This window comes from Platalea leucorodia (genome assembly GCF_965183815.1).
Source record: "Platalea leucorodia genome assembly, chromosome: 2".
Lineage (NCBI taxonomy): Eukaryota > Metazoa > Chordata > Aves > Pelecaniformes > Threskiornithidae > Platalea > Platalea leucorodia.
Genome location: NC_138824.1, coordinates 71,339,726 through 71,358,168, shown reverse-complemented (window position 1 = coordinate 71,358,168; position 18,443 = coordinate 71,339,726). Strand labels below are relative to the sequence as shown.

The following is an 18,443-nucleotide window of genomic DNA, read 5'->3' as shown; positions in this document are numbered from 1 at the left end:
AACAATAGTACTTCCTGCCACAAGGTTGGTAAAAAGTGCATGTACAAGGGGCAAAGGAAAAACTTGACTTCCAAATTGAAATTGAAATTAAATACCAGCTGCCCCCTGTACATGCACTTTTTACCAATCTTGTGGTAAAAGCTAAGTTTCAACCTGATTAAGCAGACTGCTGGGAGAAAAAAAAAGAGAAACAAGTTGCCAATGTTTAGCAATATACTTTCTCATACTAAATGCAGTTCAGACAGTATAATAATAGTAATAATAATAATAAAACTTGTTAATAAAAGTATGTTTTCTTTACATTGGTACACTACTACTTGAGGACACAGAAAGTAACAAATTTCTAAATTACTGCACGTAAGTAAGGAATTCTCAAACTATGGCAGATGCCCTGGTTTTGAGGAAACAAAGTACTAGAGACAGAACTCACGGAAATTGCACAGACTTTCCAGAAACCTAAAGTGCTCTAAGGACCACCCAAATTAATGCATTGTACACAGATACTGTACACATGCAATGCAAAAGCCAACTTCAAACAATCAATTTCTCACTGGCCATGTGCTGTCATTTCTACTTTTATAGCAAAAAAATTTTAGTAGCCTTTTAAAATTTATTTTGTACCTTCTTCTCTATAATAGACTTACTCAGAAATAAGTGATCCTGGACAATCTGTATTTATTTCTTATTTTAAATAATTACTTAGCATTATCTCTTATACTCAACCTCAATGAAAGTGACTAAAACCTAAAATTACTGTAAAATAATTCACCCATACTGAGCAAAGCTAACTAACAAGAAGTCACAGTGGCATGTTACCATTGAGGCCCCAGAGCACTGTCTTGTGCAAAGATATTTCTTTTCTGAAACCCCCTCATGAAGAAACCAAATTTATCCACTGTGCACTTTATTAACTTTAAGGAAAAAATATTCAATAACAAAAGTTAAAAACATAGACAAACAAACAAACAAACAGACTTATCTGTACCTGCTTTGCCATTCAATAGCTTCTTCTGGTAATATTGCTGTTCAAGCTGGGGGTTTGCACCAGGGCGCAGTGGTGCCTTTCCGGCACCTCTGTTACTAGTAACAGCTACTGGTTTTCCTGTGGAGAAGAAATGCATGTACTTATAAATCAAGATCTATAATAGCTTACATTTTAATAATAGCACAGCTAGGGTAAGATCATAAAGATGTCTGCTTTTTTTTTTACAATTTCTTTCAAGCTTATACTGTCTTACAGCATTAAGGAGGAAACAGCTATGAAAGTGACTGCATTGTGACTATGAATTTGCTGTCTTAATTGCAGTCACATGTAAAGAAGAAAAGCTTTTAAAGAGTGAAAATACAGCCATACTAGTGTGTCTTTAATAACAAGTATAAATGGAAGCTGTGAAACTTCACCAACACCCTAATGATTCATTAGTTTAAGACACAGCAAACACTGTACTGATTTTAAATACTTTATCATGTTTATTAGCTTAAGCAAACTAGAAGAGTATACACATATCAACCCACTCAGTTCCACTTGTTTAATTAATTGTACCAAATCAAATCTTTACTAAACTTTTGACTTTTTAGTAATATCAACACCTCCACAATTTTTCTACAGAAAGCTAATTTATGCACTGAAAGTTCTGGCAGACTTCCGTGGAACAGAAAAATATTTGCAGAAGAGTCCTAGGTTCTTTATATTCCAGTAATGGAATTTGAAACTTTGCAGGAAATAAAGTTTTAAAGACCCAAACATACCAGGAGTATCTTTGATGCAGTTGCTCCTGCCTTTGGACAGATGAGAGCAAAGGAATTGTATATACAGCTTACTCTTCTTTCCCCAGGTCTGTGATAGCTGGGTGTCAGAGGGTCACCACTGCACCAAGTCTGCAGACTTGTGCATCACCAAAGTTCAGTGTTTGCACAGAACAACTAGTATCTCCATTTCTGAATGGTACACTTGCAAAAAAAACCACCAAAACTTGCTAAGGAGCTCCACTAACTCTTCCCGTGCCCTAAGGATGATCACACAACCCGGACAATGTCAACTAGAATTGTTCACCCTCCAGGTCTTATAATACTTCATGTGTAAGAGCTTAGATAGAAAAGGGAAGAAGCAAATTTCCCTTGAAAAAGATTAATTGGGCAAAGAGACAATTAATTCTCAGACTTGACCTTTCCACTTCTCTAATTAAACAAAGCTCCTTACATTGGGAAAATTATTAGGGTATCCCATTCTTTTGTTTTGTTTTGTTTTTTTTTAACAGAGAGTGACCAAAACCCACTTTTGGTACAACTAGAATTTTATTGCTGATTTCTAATATGGTAGATTTAAGCCTAAATAAGATATGTGCAATGTTATAGAGAATGGTTACTCCAGATTTTACTTCTTTCTTCTTACTTCAGATACTGAAAGGAGACAGCAAGGAGAATTCCAGTTCTCTCTTCCACTTGCTTTTGGATTGTGACAAAGTAAGGAGGAATATGAAAGTCGCATGGTCTGACTATCAAAGATGCCAGAAAAAAAGATTAACATACAAAGTTCACTTTGTTACTGTGCAAGTTTGGTTTTGTTTTTAAAGGCTTAACTGAGTAAACTGTAACATGTAGAATTAAATACTGACCTTTGAGATCTGGTCTATTTCGGATAGCCACAGACACAAAGAAGCAATCCATATCCACGTGCATTATACAGCTCTGTGGCTTGGCTGAGCTCGCAACAGACACATTACCTAGTATGAAGATACACCAATAGAAAACTTGAACCCTAGTTTATACACTTTGGCACTACTCACAGTAGTCATCAAGGACTATTATCAAGTTTTTACCACCTTAAATTATAAAGATTTTTGTTTCTTCTCACCAAAAAGATATTTACATTTACAAAATTCTCAGAGAAATGTAAACATAAACAAGTAGACAAACAGTCTAAACAATGCATCAGCTTAAAGTTTCTATTTATTTTCTCATAATTAACACCTTCTACCTAACAAGTTCCCCTAGCCCAAGGAGATTAATGCATGTTGTGGGAACTGGATCTTAATTTCGCTATGTTAACACTGAATCTGGAACAGAGAACTTCTCGCCTTTTTGTTCATCAATCAGAAGAATGTTCCAGAAGATAAAAAAAAGTTTAGCTGCACTAAGAGCTACTATTAATTCTTCATGAAACACACCCAAATTAGTTTTAAACTTCCCATGCAATTGGATTTTGTCACTGCTGTACCTACACTCATGCAAACATTCAGCGAAGATGAGCAAGATAGCTCCAGACTGACAAACTTATACGCCTAAAGCACTAGAAATACTTGTGTCAAGTATTCTAGAAGTTCAACTCTGCATGTCTATGTTACTGACCTACCAGAGGAGGCTATATCTAACAAAACAAAAGAAAACAATCTTAATTTGAACAATGCATAAAGTGTAACAGTGAAAAAATACTTCCAATACATCAAGTGAATTGTTCTGCTTAATATCTGAGTTAATTACTGAGTAATCAGAAAAATGTTTTCCTGTTTTTAATAATTTACCATTTGAACTCATTCTTTGAAAAATAAGAACTGTCTTATAAAGAGCATATTTACAAATCAAATGATCAAGTTAATGCTTAAGAAGCTGCTACTTGTCAACTGAAACAGTCATTAACTATTTGAATGCTCTAGGCCAATTCAAAGAGAAAATAAAAATGTATTAGCTTATACCACATTTTGATGGAAAAAATACACATTAAGGTAGTTCGTAAGCTAAAGTTTTATAACTGGGGTGTCCTAGCACAAACACAGAATCAGTTAATTTATTTATCTAACAATAATTTTTTAGGATGTGGTAATTTATTGTCAGGCATATTTTCATACGATTACAAGTGAATATTTTTACAGCACCACAGAGTCAGATTCTCTTTGATGGCACAGAGCTAGCCTTTTAATTGAATAAGACTGTAAATGAGAGATTCTAAAGATGCAAAATACTTTATACTTGTAACACTTTGCCTCTCATGAATTACACATATTTTTTCATTTTGGCCCTTGATGTAATGACATAAAGCATTTCTCTTCTGTCACAAGCCAGGTTCAGAAGTCTCATATGACACTTCTACCCATTTGAACAGACCCAGAGGTATATAAAACTCTTAGTAACAAAAAAAAATTTAGATTTTAGTTCACTTCCAAATGTTACTCATCTTTTAAATTTTCACACTGAACTATAAGCAGCAAGGTTTTTTTCTTCTTTTTTTTCCCCTCTAGATTTTCACACAGCAACTACAGACTTGTGTATTTAGATATATAGTATTTTTTCCCCTTGATCAATCCACATATCTTGGTGAAGCAGGAATATTACTTCTACAAAGAGGAACTGAATATAGACCAGAGTATCACATTAAGTCACGTTTTAAGTTAAAAAAACCCAAACAAACAAAACCAAAAGCAGTTGGATCCTTTAGTTTTCAGTGCATCAAAGTCGCCAAGCTTTTCCAGATAGGCTGACTGTAATGTGAATATTGAATACCAACCTGCTTAGTCTCAGTTAGACATTTAATGTACAACAAAGATATAAGGCACCTTCTCAACGTAAACCTTCTTAAACAAGTATCTACCTGTGTCAGTTTTAAGTGCAGACCTGCCTGCTTTCCATTTTTTTAATTTTTCCCTTCCTGGAAAGACACCGCTGTTTTTTCTCTGCAGGCTGTTGACAAACTCTGTCAGTTCACACTTCCATGTTGATATATGATGCAGTCTTGAACGTGAATAAAAGTCAGAAATAAAACTACAATCTGAAGGTTTGGACACAGGTAAGGAAGCTGCCTTGCTAGGAGCAGGTACAGAAGTGCTTTTTGTGCTTGAAGGCCCCTGAACAGTGGAGTGGTGAGCACCATTTATTTTAGCATTACTGTGCAAAGATGAAGATGAGGATGAATTACTCATAGTCCTATGTGGATTCCATGAAAAGTCTGTGTTTTTGTTGCTTTGCTGCAACTGCTGCGTTGTGCAGTCTCTAAAGTCAACCATGCCTTTTTCAGTCTTCCCCTCCTCCTGCACAGGGCCTGGAGAGAACCTACTTGCAACGCTGTTGCTGGAGGGCACCAAGCAATCCTGTGTCTTTAAGGCACTGGTAGAAGTGTGTGTGTGTCCGTTAAAAATGGCAGTGCTGTCTTTGTGAGACTGAATCCCATTTTGTTTCCGTCCAGGAAGGATCTGCTCCAGCTCCGTAAATCCAAAATCAGTACTTTCTTCTTCCTCTTCTTCATTCCAGCTATTTATTCCATTGGGTGTGACATCGTTTTCCATCTCACACTTTTTAATATGATTTCTGAAACAGATATGATTATTTAATACTGTATCTTTTATTAAAAAAGGCACATTTACAGGTCATTTCAAGTGCTAAGTATTTATCTTCCTAATTGTTATCAGTATATACTTGAGTAGTTTTTACATTCTCAAGACAATTATCTCAAACTCTGAGCCATGTCCTCTCAATGTCACAAAATACTGTATTGCTGTACAAAAGATTTCACGGAGTTGGTGTATTATTAATGCAGCACTACCAAGAGTTTCCATGGGAGTGACCAAAATCATGCTCACATTAGAAAAGCTATTTCCAAGGCCTTTAATTTGACCAGCAGTCTCCAACTGAATTGCAATAATTATTTATTTGTTAACAGAACTGTACTACCATGGACAGCACGAATGGTGCAGGAATATGCAAACCAGAGGGAGTTATCTTTTTATCAAGAGATGTGATTTTCCTTATCTAATTACAAACAAAAAAAGAAAGCATATATAGAAGACTTTAATTTTTTTAGATAATTATTTTAATGTGTTAGATTTCTTTTATCTTCTCTCAAGGAAAAATCTGTTCAAGCTCTATAAATCGAGCATATTCTTAGCTTTTGACAAAAACCAAATAAACTACTTTTCATCTTTTAAGCACATAAAAGAAAGTATTCTGCCAGAAGTGCACTGGCGCTTTACATTTACTCTGACAGTGCAGAGGCAAAGCTTTCATTCAAAAAATTAACTCTGTAACAAACCCTAAGTGGAATTAAAACCAAAGCCTTCAAGAGTTGTGCATACTCTTGACCTGCTGAAAAAAAACAAACCATCACTCCCAACTCCCAAAGCTAGCAATTTAAGTACACAAAAATAAAGGTGGGAAATAATTAGCTATCCAGTATACCAGTGAAAGCAGAAAGCCAATTAACTGTGACAACAATTTGCTTAAGATTATCACAATCATAAATTACATTAAACATAATATTTTTAAGGAGTTGCATGGTTGAAAGTGGTATATCCAGTGGTATATATTTAGTATCAGTGGATAGGGCAAGCTTTTAAACTCATGCTTTTCAGATTAAATTGATGTTTTTGGAAGTCTGAATATTCTTCTCATTTAAAAAACATTAACAATGCAATAATAACAGGTGATGGTGATTGTATCACTCGTTGTTTAAAATATGGGCAAGAAATACTGCTTAGAATATTCATTTTGTGGCACTGGTTTTATTTTTCTTAAATACAGACAAATCCCACTCATGTGGTCAAGTCTCCTCAGCATTATGCAGAAATGGATTTTAAATAAATCAGCAGACTGTGGAAGAACACAGTTCACCATTACAAATCAGAAAGTACAGTATCTTGTACCGTATCCTTGGCCCTCTTTGAGCAGCAGTGTTGGACCAGATGACCTCCAGAGGTTTTTTCCAACCTCAACCATTCTATAATTTTATGATTCTTGCCTCTAAACAACAAACATGTGCTTCTGAAAAAGAAGAACCCTCTTAAAAAAATCTACAGAACAGTCTGTTCGAGTGGAAAGTTTCTTTCCAAATTCCAGTTCCTCTGCCAGTTAAGAGTTTTGCTGGTGCTTTCTTTTCTATTCCGTTCTCAAGGTCTTTTAGGAGACTTTTTTATATTGTAATTGGATTTTTTAATCCATCTTCTCTCTCAAGCGTGACTTAAATCATGGTGTTAGCATACATAAGGTACGCTGTAACTTTTTTTTTAAAAGAAGCTAAAGAAAGAACTTAACAACTAGTATGCATTTACATTTGTTCCTAGGCACCTTTAGCAAAAGTAATCAAATCATACCAGCTTTCTGTTTTTGAAATAAAGACCTACTTTTCAGTGTCACTAGTCACAATCCTTTAATGTATGCCTGTTGCTTCCATACAGATATGCTACATCCTAGGACTCCTAGGTCACGTTATCAAGCAAAGTGTGGTCCAAAGACTAGAGACAAGGCTTGGAGTCAAGGTAACTGTAGTTCTGTCCTTGACTATTTATATAGCCATACCTTATTTTTAAATTTCAGTGCCTCGGAGCTTCCCTCTTACAAAGCTGAAATGAATGTTAAAAATGTTATATGGTTATAAATACAAACCCATTACGGGTGAATGATTGGCATCTGCATTACAAGATCAGAAATACTTACACCCTGTTGAGATCTTTAGCTATATTGCTTGGACCTGGCATGGCATCTTCAGGTTTGCATATGCTATTAAAGTTGAGACCTTTTTGAAGACTTGACTGCTTGGTATAAAGCTGATACGGAATGTGCGAGAGGAGACGTCCAGCTTTAATGCTGAAACAAAAAAAAAAAAGGAACAGGTTACTACTTAAGACATTTTAAAAAACCCCAACCTTCTATGCTAAAAAATACCTCATATACAAGAAACTATTACTTTGGTCATTACCTTTTGCTGTTCTGCTATGTGTACTTGCAGTCCCTTCCACAACTCCTTTCCCACTACTAATTGGATTGAATAGAAAAGTAATTTGTGCTGTGGTGACTGCTACTACAAAAGACATTTGCGCAGTTGTGTTGGTCAGTTGTCTACATCCATTTCTCTTCTCCAATTGACACATACAAACCCCAAATATTTAATTTCAAAAACAAAATAAAAAATGTCCAGTCAAAAAAACGTGGTGAGTGGTCCAGGTTATTCTAACTGAACAATGCTGACTTGAGCTCTCTAACTTGGAACAATGCAAATGCATGTGTTCCAAGCAAATTTGGGCCTAATTGAAGGAGGCGAGCTAGGATGTGGTTCACTATCAAAGAGGAACTACTTTTTTCCATTCTGAAAGGGTAATTACCCCTTCTTGTGACAAAATTCACTGAAGAAAGCTAGACAGAAGAATAATTTCCAAATAGACCTTCCATAAATATCTACCACAATCATTCCAGTTCTGTCCTATGTGTTCCACTGTATCGTCCTCTTCTTCTTCTTCTTCCACTGAAACTGCAATTATACTTCAATAACTGCTAAATTCCTCAGGGAAGTCACGGACTTTGTAGTGGAATCCTCTCAAAAATACACCACAGCATGATTTCATCTCTTCACCCCAACACCTGTTGCTGGCAGTAGAAATAACAGCCTTCCCAGCCTATACTTCATGTCTTCTTCATATACAACTCTTCACATTGAACACTGGGTCAGAGATGCTGAAACTTCTTATAGCAGAGGAACCTCTCTCATACCAAAGCAGCTTAATATGAGCGTTCAGTTTTGAAGATGTAATTGGATTGAAATTTTTAAAGATAATTTAACTCAGTGACAGATACTGTTTTTCTGTTCTTCAACACCTGAATGCTTTCTCTTAGAGATGTGCTTTTTAACTAGCTCAAATCTGTACTACTGTCAAGGGAGCTGGACAGTGGAACAAAAGCCCTTAGGAGCTTTCTTGCTGCAATTAGAGAAGAATACAGTGGGAGATCGCATTTCCCAATTAGATAAATTAAAACTAGTTAGGCTTATACATACAGACCTGGTAAGGTTTCTATGGGAATGGGATAGTAAAAACAGCCCTAAAAATACATCAATTAAATACTGTTTGATATATGAATATATAGTATTCATAAAGGAAAATAATTTATATTAAACACTGCCAGAGTTAAAAATACAATAGAGTTCCAAAGCTTCCTTGTACAGAAAGTGGTGATGCAGCAACTAAGCTTTTACAATGCCTGGTTAGACTGTTTCTCATACCACCATGTGAACCTGGGTGCATAACCACCCAGGTAGTATTTCAAAATCATTACTGCAATTTCAAGATGATAAAAACCCCCACATTTATTTAAGAACTTGTTCATGCTAAGATTTTAGCTACTGGAGTAGCTGCATTACTAGATCAATACACAGTTGGTTTATTTTTTTTTTTAAACTGTATTAAGACGCAGCAATAGGAATCCTATTTTAGATGCATCATTCAACATCTTTTCCCATTCCACACTCCCTGGATCACAGAATTCATAATCACCACAAAAATTAGGCTGGAAAGGACCTCTGGAGGTCTCTAGTCCGAACACTGCTCAAAGCAGGGCTACCTTTAAAGTTAGATCAGGTTCACCAGGGCTGAGTCCACCCAAATTTTTAATACCTCCAAGGCCAGAGATTCCACAACCTCTCTAGACACCTGTTCCACTACTTACTCTCTTTCACTGTGAAAAATCTTTTCCTTATATTCAGTGAAAATTTTCTTTGCTGCAACTTACAACTATTGCCTTTCGTCCTCTTGCTGTACATCTTGAAGAAAAATCTGGCTCCACGCTCTCTGTAACCTCCATATAGGTAACGAAAGACAACAATTAGATCCCCTTCTAGTCTTCCCTCCAAGCAGAACAAAACCAGCTTTCTCAGCCTCTCATCACGTATTGCATGTTCCAGGCCCCTCTTTGTGTTGGTGGTTCTCCTCTGAACTCACTCCAGTTTGTCAGTATCTTTCTTGTACTCAAGTCCTTCCCCACGAGGGTGTGTCCTAGCCTGTCTGGTTGCATGGAATTAATTCTGTCCCATGTGCAAGACGCTGCATTTGACTTTGTTGAATTTAATGAAGTTTCTGTCATCCCATTCCTCCACTTTGTTGAGACTCTCCAAAGGACACCCCTGCTCTCCAGTATTTCAACTGCTCCCTTCTATTTGCTGTCATCCACAAACTTGCTGAAGGTACTTTCCATTGCATCACAAATGTCCACATTGTTAACAAAGACATTAAACTGCATCTGCCCCAGTATCAACCCTTGAGAAATGCCACTTGTAACCATTTGCTAGTTCGACTCTGAACTGTTGACCACTACTGTCTGAGCCAGGCAGTTGAGCCAGTTCTTCACCCAGCTAGCAGCCCACAATCCAATCCATATCTCCCCAATTTGATTAAAAGAATGCAACGGGGGACTGTGTCAAAAGCCCTACTGTAGTCAAAGCAAATGGTATCTACTGCTCTCCCATCATCCAGTCTTCTCACCACAGAAGACAACCAGGCTGGTCAGGCATGATTTGCTACCCTAGATAGAGCTTCCAGGAACGTATCTTCCATAGCCTTCAGTGACTGTGGTGAAGCTGATCACAGTGCAGTTCCCTGGATCCTTCTTTCCCTTTCTGAAGACAGGCACGACATTTGACTTTTATCCAGTCTTCTGGAAAACCTCATCCAATTGCCACAAATTTTCAAACGTGACAGAGAGTGGTGTAGCGCTGATATCAGCCAGCTTCTTCAGCTCCCTTGGATGCATTCTGTCTGGTACTGTAGAGCTGTATATGTCATGTTTCCGTAAGTGAACCATCATTTATGCTTCCTATACTTCTGGTAGCATTTCTTTTCTCCCAACTCTGCCACTAGGCACACAGGCCTTCAAGGCATGAAGGTAGACCTTACCACTAAACACTGAAGAAAAAGCAGTATGGAGTACCTCAACTTCTTCCATATCCTTTGTCATGAGGTTGCCCCACCATTCAACAGCAGGCCTGCTCAATTTGCTTCCAGTATACCTATAAAAGCCATGTCCTTCCCCTTCAATGCTTTGCTAGTTTCCAGAGAAAGTTACTGTATTAAAGTAACGTAGCATCTCTTCTGAAAGCTGTACTGTTTTAAGACTGGTAACTTTTATTTATTCAAATATTTTGCATTCTGAATCCTCAGAAAAAGGAAATGAAGTGTGCTGTAGCAGGCTAATTTTTTGGTTTTTTCTGGGGAAATTATTTTAAACTATTTTCTTCACATTTGTGTTAGATTAACACAGATCTTTAAGAAAAACACTCAATCTGAAAACTAAAATAAGGAATCCGCAAATTCTACTGGTAGCTCATTTTAGTGGTTAGTTATCCTCAATCTCGGAAAAGTGATTTTATTATAAATGTCAAAGAATGTTTCTTAAAAGAATATTCAAATTTGAAAGTCAAGCTCTCAGATCATCTTCATTTGGCTTCCATTGGACACTGCACAACAACCTTTCCAAGCTGCATAATTTCATCGTGTATTTTTCAAAAAAAGGAAGAAAGATTCAGAAAGGAGGTCTGTCTGCAAGTCTCTTCCTTCGTTTGTTGCAGAAATGGAGAGGTAGCAAAAACATGCAACAAGGCCAGCGCAAAAAGAATGATTTTGTCTCTAAAGCAACCACACATTACTCTGCAATACTGGATTTTGCAACTACTGTTACCACAGGGTCTCTATGTGATACTAATTAAACCAAAATTCCAGAGCTACCTGCATTTAACAACAAGTTTATGAGAGCCTGAACCACAGTTCAGAATGTTCACAGTTCAGAATATGCAAAGCTTTTAATGCAGCAATAAACTTCAACGTATGCCTTACCATCCTTGTATAAGTAACTCTCTAACTATCTTACATAGTTCACATGGCATATTCCAAATTATTGACATTTTTGGTGTTTTACCTTAATGCCTTTCTGGTGGCTCTCAAACAAAAAAATGAAAATAATAGCCACTGTAATAAGTGCCGTGGTAAATTCATTAATCTTTGGAAAGCAGACAGATGCTACAGTGATAAGCACCAATAAAAGACAGGAATTAATTATTCATGCCATTATCAGCAAAGAATTCGAGTCACATACAGTAAGTCAGAACAGGGTTACAGAGACACGAAGCAAAAAACAAGACACTGAATTAGCAATTTGCAACCTGAATTCAGTCTTTTCTGTGAAGAGAATGTGGCAGGTACCATAGTGAAAAAAGATGGCATGTGATCATGTAATTAAGGACTAGATCATAATGTGTACACACAAAGAAACAAATAAAAGCTCCACAGACAAACGACCTTTTCATTTTGCAACCCTGGATGACAAGACTGAAGATCTAACAACACTGCTTTACCAGCAATTTGTGACAGCAACATTTTAGGGTTGATTCTTAACCACACTAAAAAAACCCAAACTCATCATACTGCACTAACATGATGTGTACATGAAAATTCAACAAATTTGGAACCTCTACATCCCATGCACTGATTTTCACCAACTGATCTACTGAGGAGAACATCATTTGGTATTCCATACACAGAGATGGAGTATTTAACCAATGAGTGTTCTTCAATACTGTTTAGAGGAAGGGAAAAAATAAGAGGTTGTTGTGAAATTAGCTTTTATTCCAGATTCTGACATGAACCCTGTTCTACTGAGACAGTGAGTTCCCTGTCTCCTCGTGCCCAACCCCATGTATCTGTCTATACTCAGTTCTTCTGACTTATTCTACAGTACAATGTCCCAGAACCAGGAGATGCAGAACCTGACTAGAAGACATCATAAGGAAAATTTTAGGAGATGTCATACATTAGGTTCTAGCAAGTCTCTACTGAATGTATACAAATTTATTTTTCCAACTTGGTTAAAATCATAACGAGCTTTAATGGCATCAATGAAAACAGCCACATCTTTCAAATAAAAACACAAAGTCTTTTGCAAACTGAGGAACATATCATTTCTGACTCAAGTTTAAAAAATTTACCTTAAAGATACATGGTATGAAACAGCTGAATCCAAAGGACTGAAAATCAGCAAACTGAAAAGAGGAACTGCAAATAGAATTCTACAAGTATGTATGTGGAACAGTTCCTTGCCTGTTTCTGCTGGTTGTCTAGGAAAGAGGCTAGTTAAGAACAGCATGACACTGACAAAGTTATTTCCAGAACATATTGCTGCCTGTTCTATTTCCCATGGGCTCCTCAGACAGAAGCAGCCAGATGCAAGCCAGATTAACTGCTCCGAGCCTGGCTATCATCTTTTTCAAGGACCTGAGGACAACTTTAGTTTATCCTATACATTCCAATGCACGGAAGAACCAAAGTACATAAATTCTTTGCAAATAAAACTTGTGGTTTTTTTTTTTTAATTTTGTTTTTGTTTTGTTACAGTCACAACATAATAAATGTTTAGATGGATTAATTTCAATTTTATGAAAATGCTTTTCAATTGACATTCTTTTTTATTTACAGATGAAATGAAACTTATGCAATGCATAAGGCAAGAGGTTTAAAAAACAATCACCTGGTACTTATTTAAACATACTGAGATGAAGGCTGGTCAACTGATTGGATACTAAATGGCATCAACAAGATAACGTTCAATTTCCTGATATGCCTGAGACTTTCTGAATTGTTCTAGGAACAATCACTAAGAGGCATATCTTCAATGTAACAGTGGTATTTTTATTCAGCTATTGCAAGGATAGATTTATTTTAAACTAAGCCATAATCTCAAAATGCAGTTTTCTATAATGCTGCTTTTCCAGATTTTTCTTCTTTTTTTTTTTTTTTTTTTCTCCAAAAGGAGAAATCTCTAAACGCAGTAGACTTAAACTTACCTTTCCATGATCCACTCCGGCCGAACTACTTTTTCTCCTTTCAATTCTTTTATTTTGGCATTTGGAAGATTTGTGGCAATGATGTGAGTTGTTTTTGATCTGGAATAATACACATGGTATTGGCCTCCATGCAACATCATTAGCCTTCTTAATTCATCAGCTGAGGGATCTATAAAATTAAAACCAGAAATATTCCTGTTTTGTGTCAGCAAATACAGTAAGAAAAACAACTTTAATTGAGAAATATGATGCTATGATCAGAAAGAGTGCAAACCATTGTTTTTCTCCTGAAAAACCTTAAAAGTTCTTCAAAGAACAAATGAGACAAGCATTTCTGAAGAAATGTAGAAAACTGTGTTTCTTAAGAGACTGATTAAAAATGTAAATATTCTACTTGTTATAGAGGATCTTTCCACAACATGTATGATGGAGGGGGGGGAAACACTCAAGTAGATTTAATGCTAAACTACATTAAAAAACCCTTTACATCAACATAACACAAAATTAGATTAACTCACTTATCTTTTCACCAGAGTTTGGGAGAGTAGTTTATACCCAAAAGTAATAGAAAAGAATTAATATCAAAAGGGTTTAGCAACAGCACAGAACTCCTACTATACAATTTCTGATTTACTGAAGCAGTTAACTCACTCTTTCCTCAGCAGGTTATTCTGGAGTTGTTACAGGGAACAGAGTGTACCTTAAAAACTAAAATTTCTTCTTATCCCCTCAATCATCTTAAAAAGAGTACTTATTTTGCAAGCAGAGGTGGGGGAAAAAAAAAAAAAGAAAGAAGTTTTAGCTTTCGGAAAACCTTTGCGGTTGTGTCACACTGGCACCAGAAGGTCGGGCTCAGCACAAACAGAATGTTTTGAATAGTAAATCCGGCTCAAGATACTAAAAAAAAAAAAGTTTATCAATACAGGAAGGAAGAAAATTTTTTTAAAGAATACAGTTACAATTCCTTCCAGTGGCCTACTGTCAACACTCAAAATATTTCTAACACTTGATTGTACCTCTAACTTTTAACTAAAAATTGGACACATTTTCTCCAAGTGTTAGCTTTCCTACAGCAGCCTTTTGGATGACCATCTTGTAGAGCTCTATTTAGGAACTAGTACCTTGAAGAATATGCAAATGTTAGATTTTCACTAAAGAAACTGCCTGTATTAAATAACTGATTCAGATGTATTAATAGTTTAACATGTCCACCTTAACCTTTTTCAGTCTGTTTGAGCCCTGTGCTCAAACCAGCACTGCTCCATATCATAGAAGCTGTACGCATCAGTTATGTAATAGTCACAACATTCCTGGCATAGGTCCCTGAAAAAGGCTTCTGGGAAGTTTCAAAAAGGTTATTAAGCTGCTTTACAGAACCCAGGAGAAATATGAACATAAGTATGGTAGATTAAAAATCTTACTCCAGTTAACATGCACTATCAGTCTATCACAGACAATGCATATATGTGTCTTACCTCTTCTCTTGTTCCTCCTTCCACTATTAATGGGATCCCTGTCTCAAGCATTATCCCACTCTGAGCAAGAAAACCCCAACGTATCCACCCAAACATAAATTTAATGCATACACTCCAAGGCCAATGCAACCATTAATAGTATGGAAAATTAAAAATATAATATATGTAGGAGTATGGAGAAAGTTAAAAGGTTTCATTTCAAATAATAAGACCGCAGAAAGGTGGAAAAATTCACTCCTATTTCTATCAGTGACCATTCACGTAAATGATTTAGTAAAGTAGTATTTATATTCAGAACCTAAATCTGATTTTATATTGAAAAGCTTGATCATGAAATACAGAAGAACATAATATACAAAACATATACAGTAATTGTTATGTATTTACTTAGCTGCAAACTCATATATTTTACAGTTCTTTACTCCACTCGGGATGGTAAACAGACACTAGAACAAAATAGAACAGGTCCTTAAAAAAAATAAAAGCTTCACCTGTAAAGCCATTGACATAGATGGCGACTCCACTAAAGATACTTGATGAATTTCCATCCCTCTGGTGCTGTATGGCTGAATCTGACCGGAATTGATCCTCCAGTTTCTTAACCTTTGCCGACATGTACCCACCCTAGTTTTTAAAACAGAACAAAACAAGCCCCATGATGCTAGTCTTATTTTCTAAAGTTTACAGACAGAAACTGGTCACTTATAAGACTGGAAAGGCAAGCAGCATTCCTTCAAATTCATTTTGGTTGACATAAGAAAGACATATTCTTTTTCCAAATTAAAAATAGCAAATCCTCCACCCTAAATTCTTATCTACAAGATAACTGCATCTTGTTACCAACATAGCAGAATTTATTTCATACTTCTTTTATCTTACTCTATAAGAAAATGATTCTGCCTATATAAAAATTCTTATAGAATAAAAAGAAAGAAGAAAAAAGAAATAACAGAATGATGCAAGTTTGGATGTTAAATGGGAGGCTCATTGCCTAAAGAAACAATGTAGAGAATATTCATTAAGCTTCATGTTATTTTCAGTTCTTAAATATACATGAGACAGTAGTATCATAAATATTTATGTAAATTAGATGCCTCAGTTATTGTTTGTTCAACTATATAGAATGTGGTGGAGATAACCATAAATAGTTTTAAAATTATTTAGTTTAGTTTTTAAATGGTGACTTAAAGCAATTCAAGGGTCTGCACTTATTAATAATGCAATTTAGGATTATTTTGAATGAAGATTTCAAAACCTGGTAATTTAAAAAACTTCTTTTGAACTTAATTATGTGTTCTCAAGTGAAGCAAAAGGGTTTAATTTATAGCACATCTTTAGCATATATAATAAAATTGTAAACCCTTTTTAACCACAGTGCCATTTACCTCTTTAAAAAAAAAAAAAAAGAAAAAAAGCCACTTGGTTTTGAACATACCCATATTCCCCAGCCGTCGCCATCGGCAGCCCGTTTCCGCCATCCACCCCGCCTCATGCTGAAGCTTCTGCATAGGAAGAAAAATGCTTGATCAATTAGATGTTTAGCAATATCACCAGTAGCGTTTCAATGATTCATTACAGGCCACCTACAGATTATCGCAAAGATTACATTTTTCAATGGGCTCCACTGAAGTATATGAGTTCTACAGCTAACCTAGAAATGAAAAATTGCATAAACCCCTAGTTACTCAGTTTTGTAGTAGTGCATACTGTAGCTCCTGCTATGTATCAAAAATCACACATACACATTTTGTTCTCTTCACCCAGAATACAAAAAACTCATTACAATGTTCAGTTTCCATTATGATTTATTAAATTCTGCCTGTTCATCACAGATCTATAAAAAAGGAGGAATAAAAGGTTCTTAAATACAATTGCTACTGTTCATGCAAAATATTGCCCAAGTCAGGAACAATCTTCTATTTCCTATTTGATACTATCTACATGGTGGGATGCAGGCAAACACCTGCTGGTACTAGAGACTGGATTAATTTCACCAATGAATTTACAGGTAATCATAAAAGGTCAAAACACTTCTTTCTCCAATGCAATACATCACATAAAAGCAAAAACACAGGCCATCTTATGGTCAATGAAAAGCCAGTTGTTTAAATGATCTAGTATGATCTATAGCTAGGTTTGTGATTTGTTTCTTTGGGTTTTTGTTTGTTTGTTTGGGTTGCTTAATAATAAATAAATAAATAAACAAACCCAACCAGCCAAATGTAAGTTTTCCTTTATGCAAGACACTTATCCCTGTACTGTGAGCTGTACACAGCAGTGTCCCCAGATGAGCTATTATTTGGCTAGAACAGAACTGGTGGAGAGAAAAAGAAACATTTTGGACTGTGGCCAACTGTTCACTGCACCCAAGTGATTCACATTAACTACATCTGTTGTAACACTGATTTTAAAATATTGATTAATGATGTAGTAAGATCATGAGGTCACTGCCTGCTATTACATCTCTCACTTTCTACTCTATCCAGTTCCCTAAATAAAAACACTATTTTTGTCTTTTAGGGCTATCAGCTCAGAGAGCATGAGGACAGGACTCTGAAACCAAAAGGAAGAAGATTTAAGCCAGTCACCTTTATTTTATTAAATATTTAATTCCTATTCCTTTATCCTCCATAAAAATGCACAAAACTACAGTTAATACACAGAAGGAAATCAACTGGTTTTTTTTTTATCTTTGTCTGCTTTTGAGTAGATACCTATTCTCTGGACTATTAATAGCATCGTCCAGTATCAGAGCACAGAAGCTTCACTCAATCTCCACCCTACCAGAAAGCACATGCAGCTCTGGATGGAGATAACAATGCATTTTGGTCATCTTCCTATCCAGGCCTTCTACTGCACTGTTCTGGAGACTGCTTCATTTATCACATTAAAATTTTGTTTCCTCTGAACCTGGCTTAAAGTTGAATTCTAGCTTAAATCTTAAACCCCTTTTGTTCTAGAGCTACCAAGCAGTCATACCCTGAAATCCAGTTAAACCACCCTGGATTGCAGAACAAGACACAGCTGCAGGAAAGTTTCCATAAATACGATCACTTTCATGGAATACTGCAAATATGCCAAATCAGGCAACCATAGAATTATAGTCACAGCAGGTATAACTACCTTGAAAAGACAACCTTCAGTTGTATGTTTCAGGACCTCTGCAAACACAGGAAAATCATCATGCACCTGGTTCTGTTCTTAGAGTTGCTGTAATTTGATACATAACCTACACACATGTATATAATTACAAAGATTAATCACATGTCAAGGAGATGAGCTCTACACTAACAACCAGAACAAAGCAACCCCTCCTCAGTGTGTTGTATTTTCTCTCTAGGTACCTGCGTTTCTTACCCAGAGACCAATTTCCAAGACACTGGACT

At 36.0% G+C, this 18,443-nt stretch overlaps 1 protein-coding gene across 8 annotated transcripts in view; it reads right to left on the bottom strand.

The window, feature by feature from the left end:
* The window catches only part of REV1 (REV1 DNA directed polymerase), a 64,082-nt gene that overhangs the window by 32,752 nt on the left and 12,887 nt on the right, over nt 1-18,443 (bottom strand). For 4 of the 8 annotated variants that reach the window (XM_082334603.1, XM_082334599.1, XM_082334602.1 and 1 more), the window contains exons 2-8: nt 16,493-16,559; nt 15,549-15,681; nt 13,583-13,751; nt 7,420-7,569; nt 4,586-5,298; nt 2,616-2,723; nt 986-1,102 (exon numbers count right to left, since the gene is read on the bottom strand). In XM_082334603.1, coding sequence (XP_082190729.1) covers nt 986-1,102; nt 2,616-2,723; nt 4,586-5,298; nt 7,420-7,569; nt 13,583-13,751; nt 15,549-15,681; nt 16,493-16,549 — 1,447 coding nt within the window. In that variant the 5' untranslated portion in view covers nt 16,550-16,559. Of the gene's footprint in view, nt 1-985; nt 1,103-1,749; nt 1,861-2,615; nt 2,724-4,585; nt 5,299-7,281; nt 7,326-7,419; nt 7,570-13,582; nt 13,778-14,396; nt 14,480-15,548; nt 15,682-16,492; nt 16,560-18,443 lie in introns of those variants that run through there. The other 4 variants (XM_082334605.1, XM_082334604.1, XM_082334606.1 and 1 more) reach the window with 4 other exon arrangements.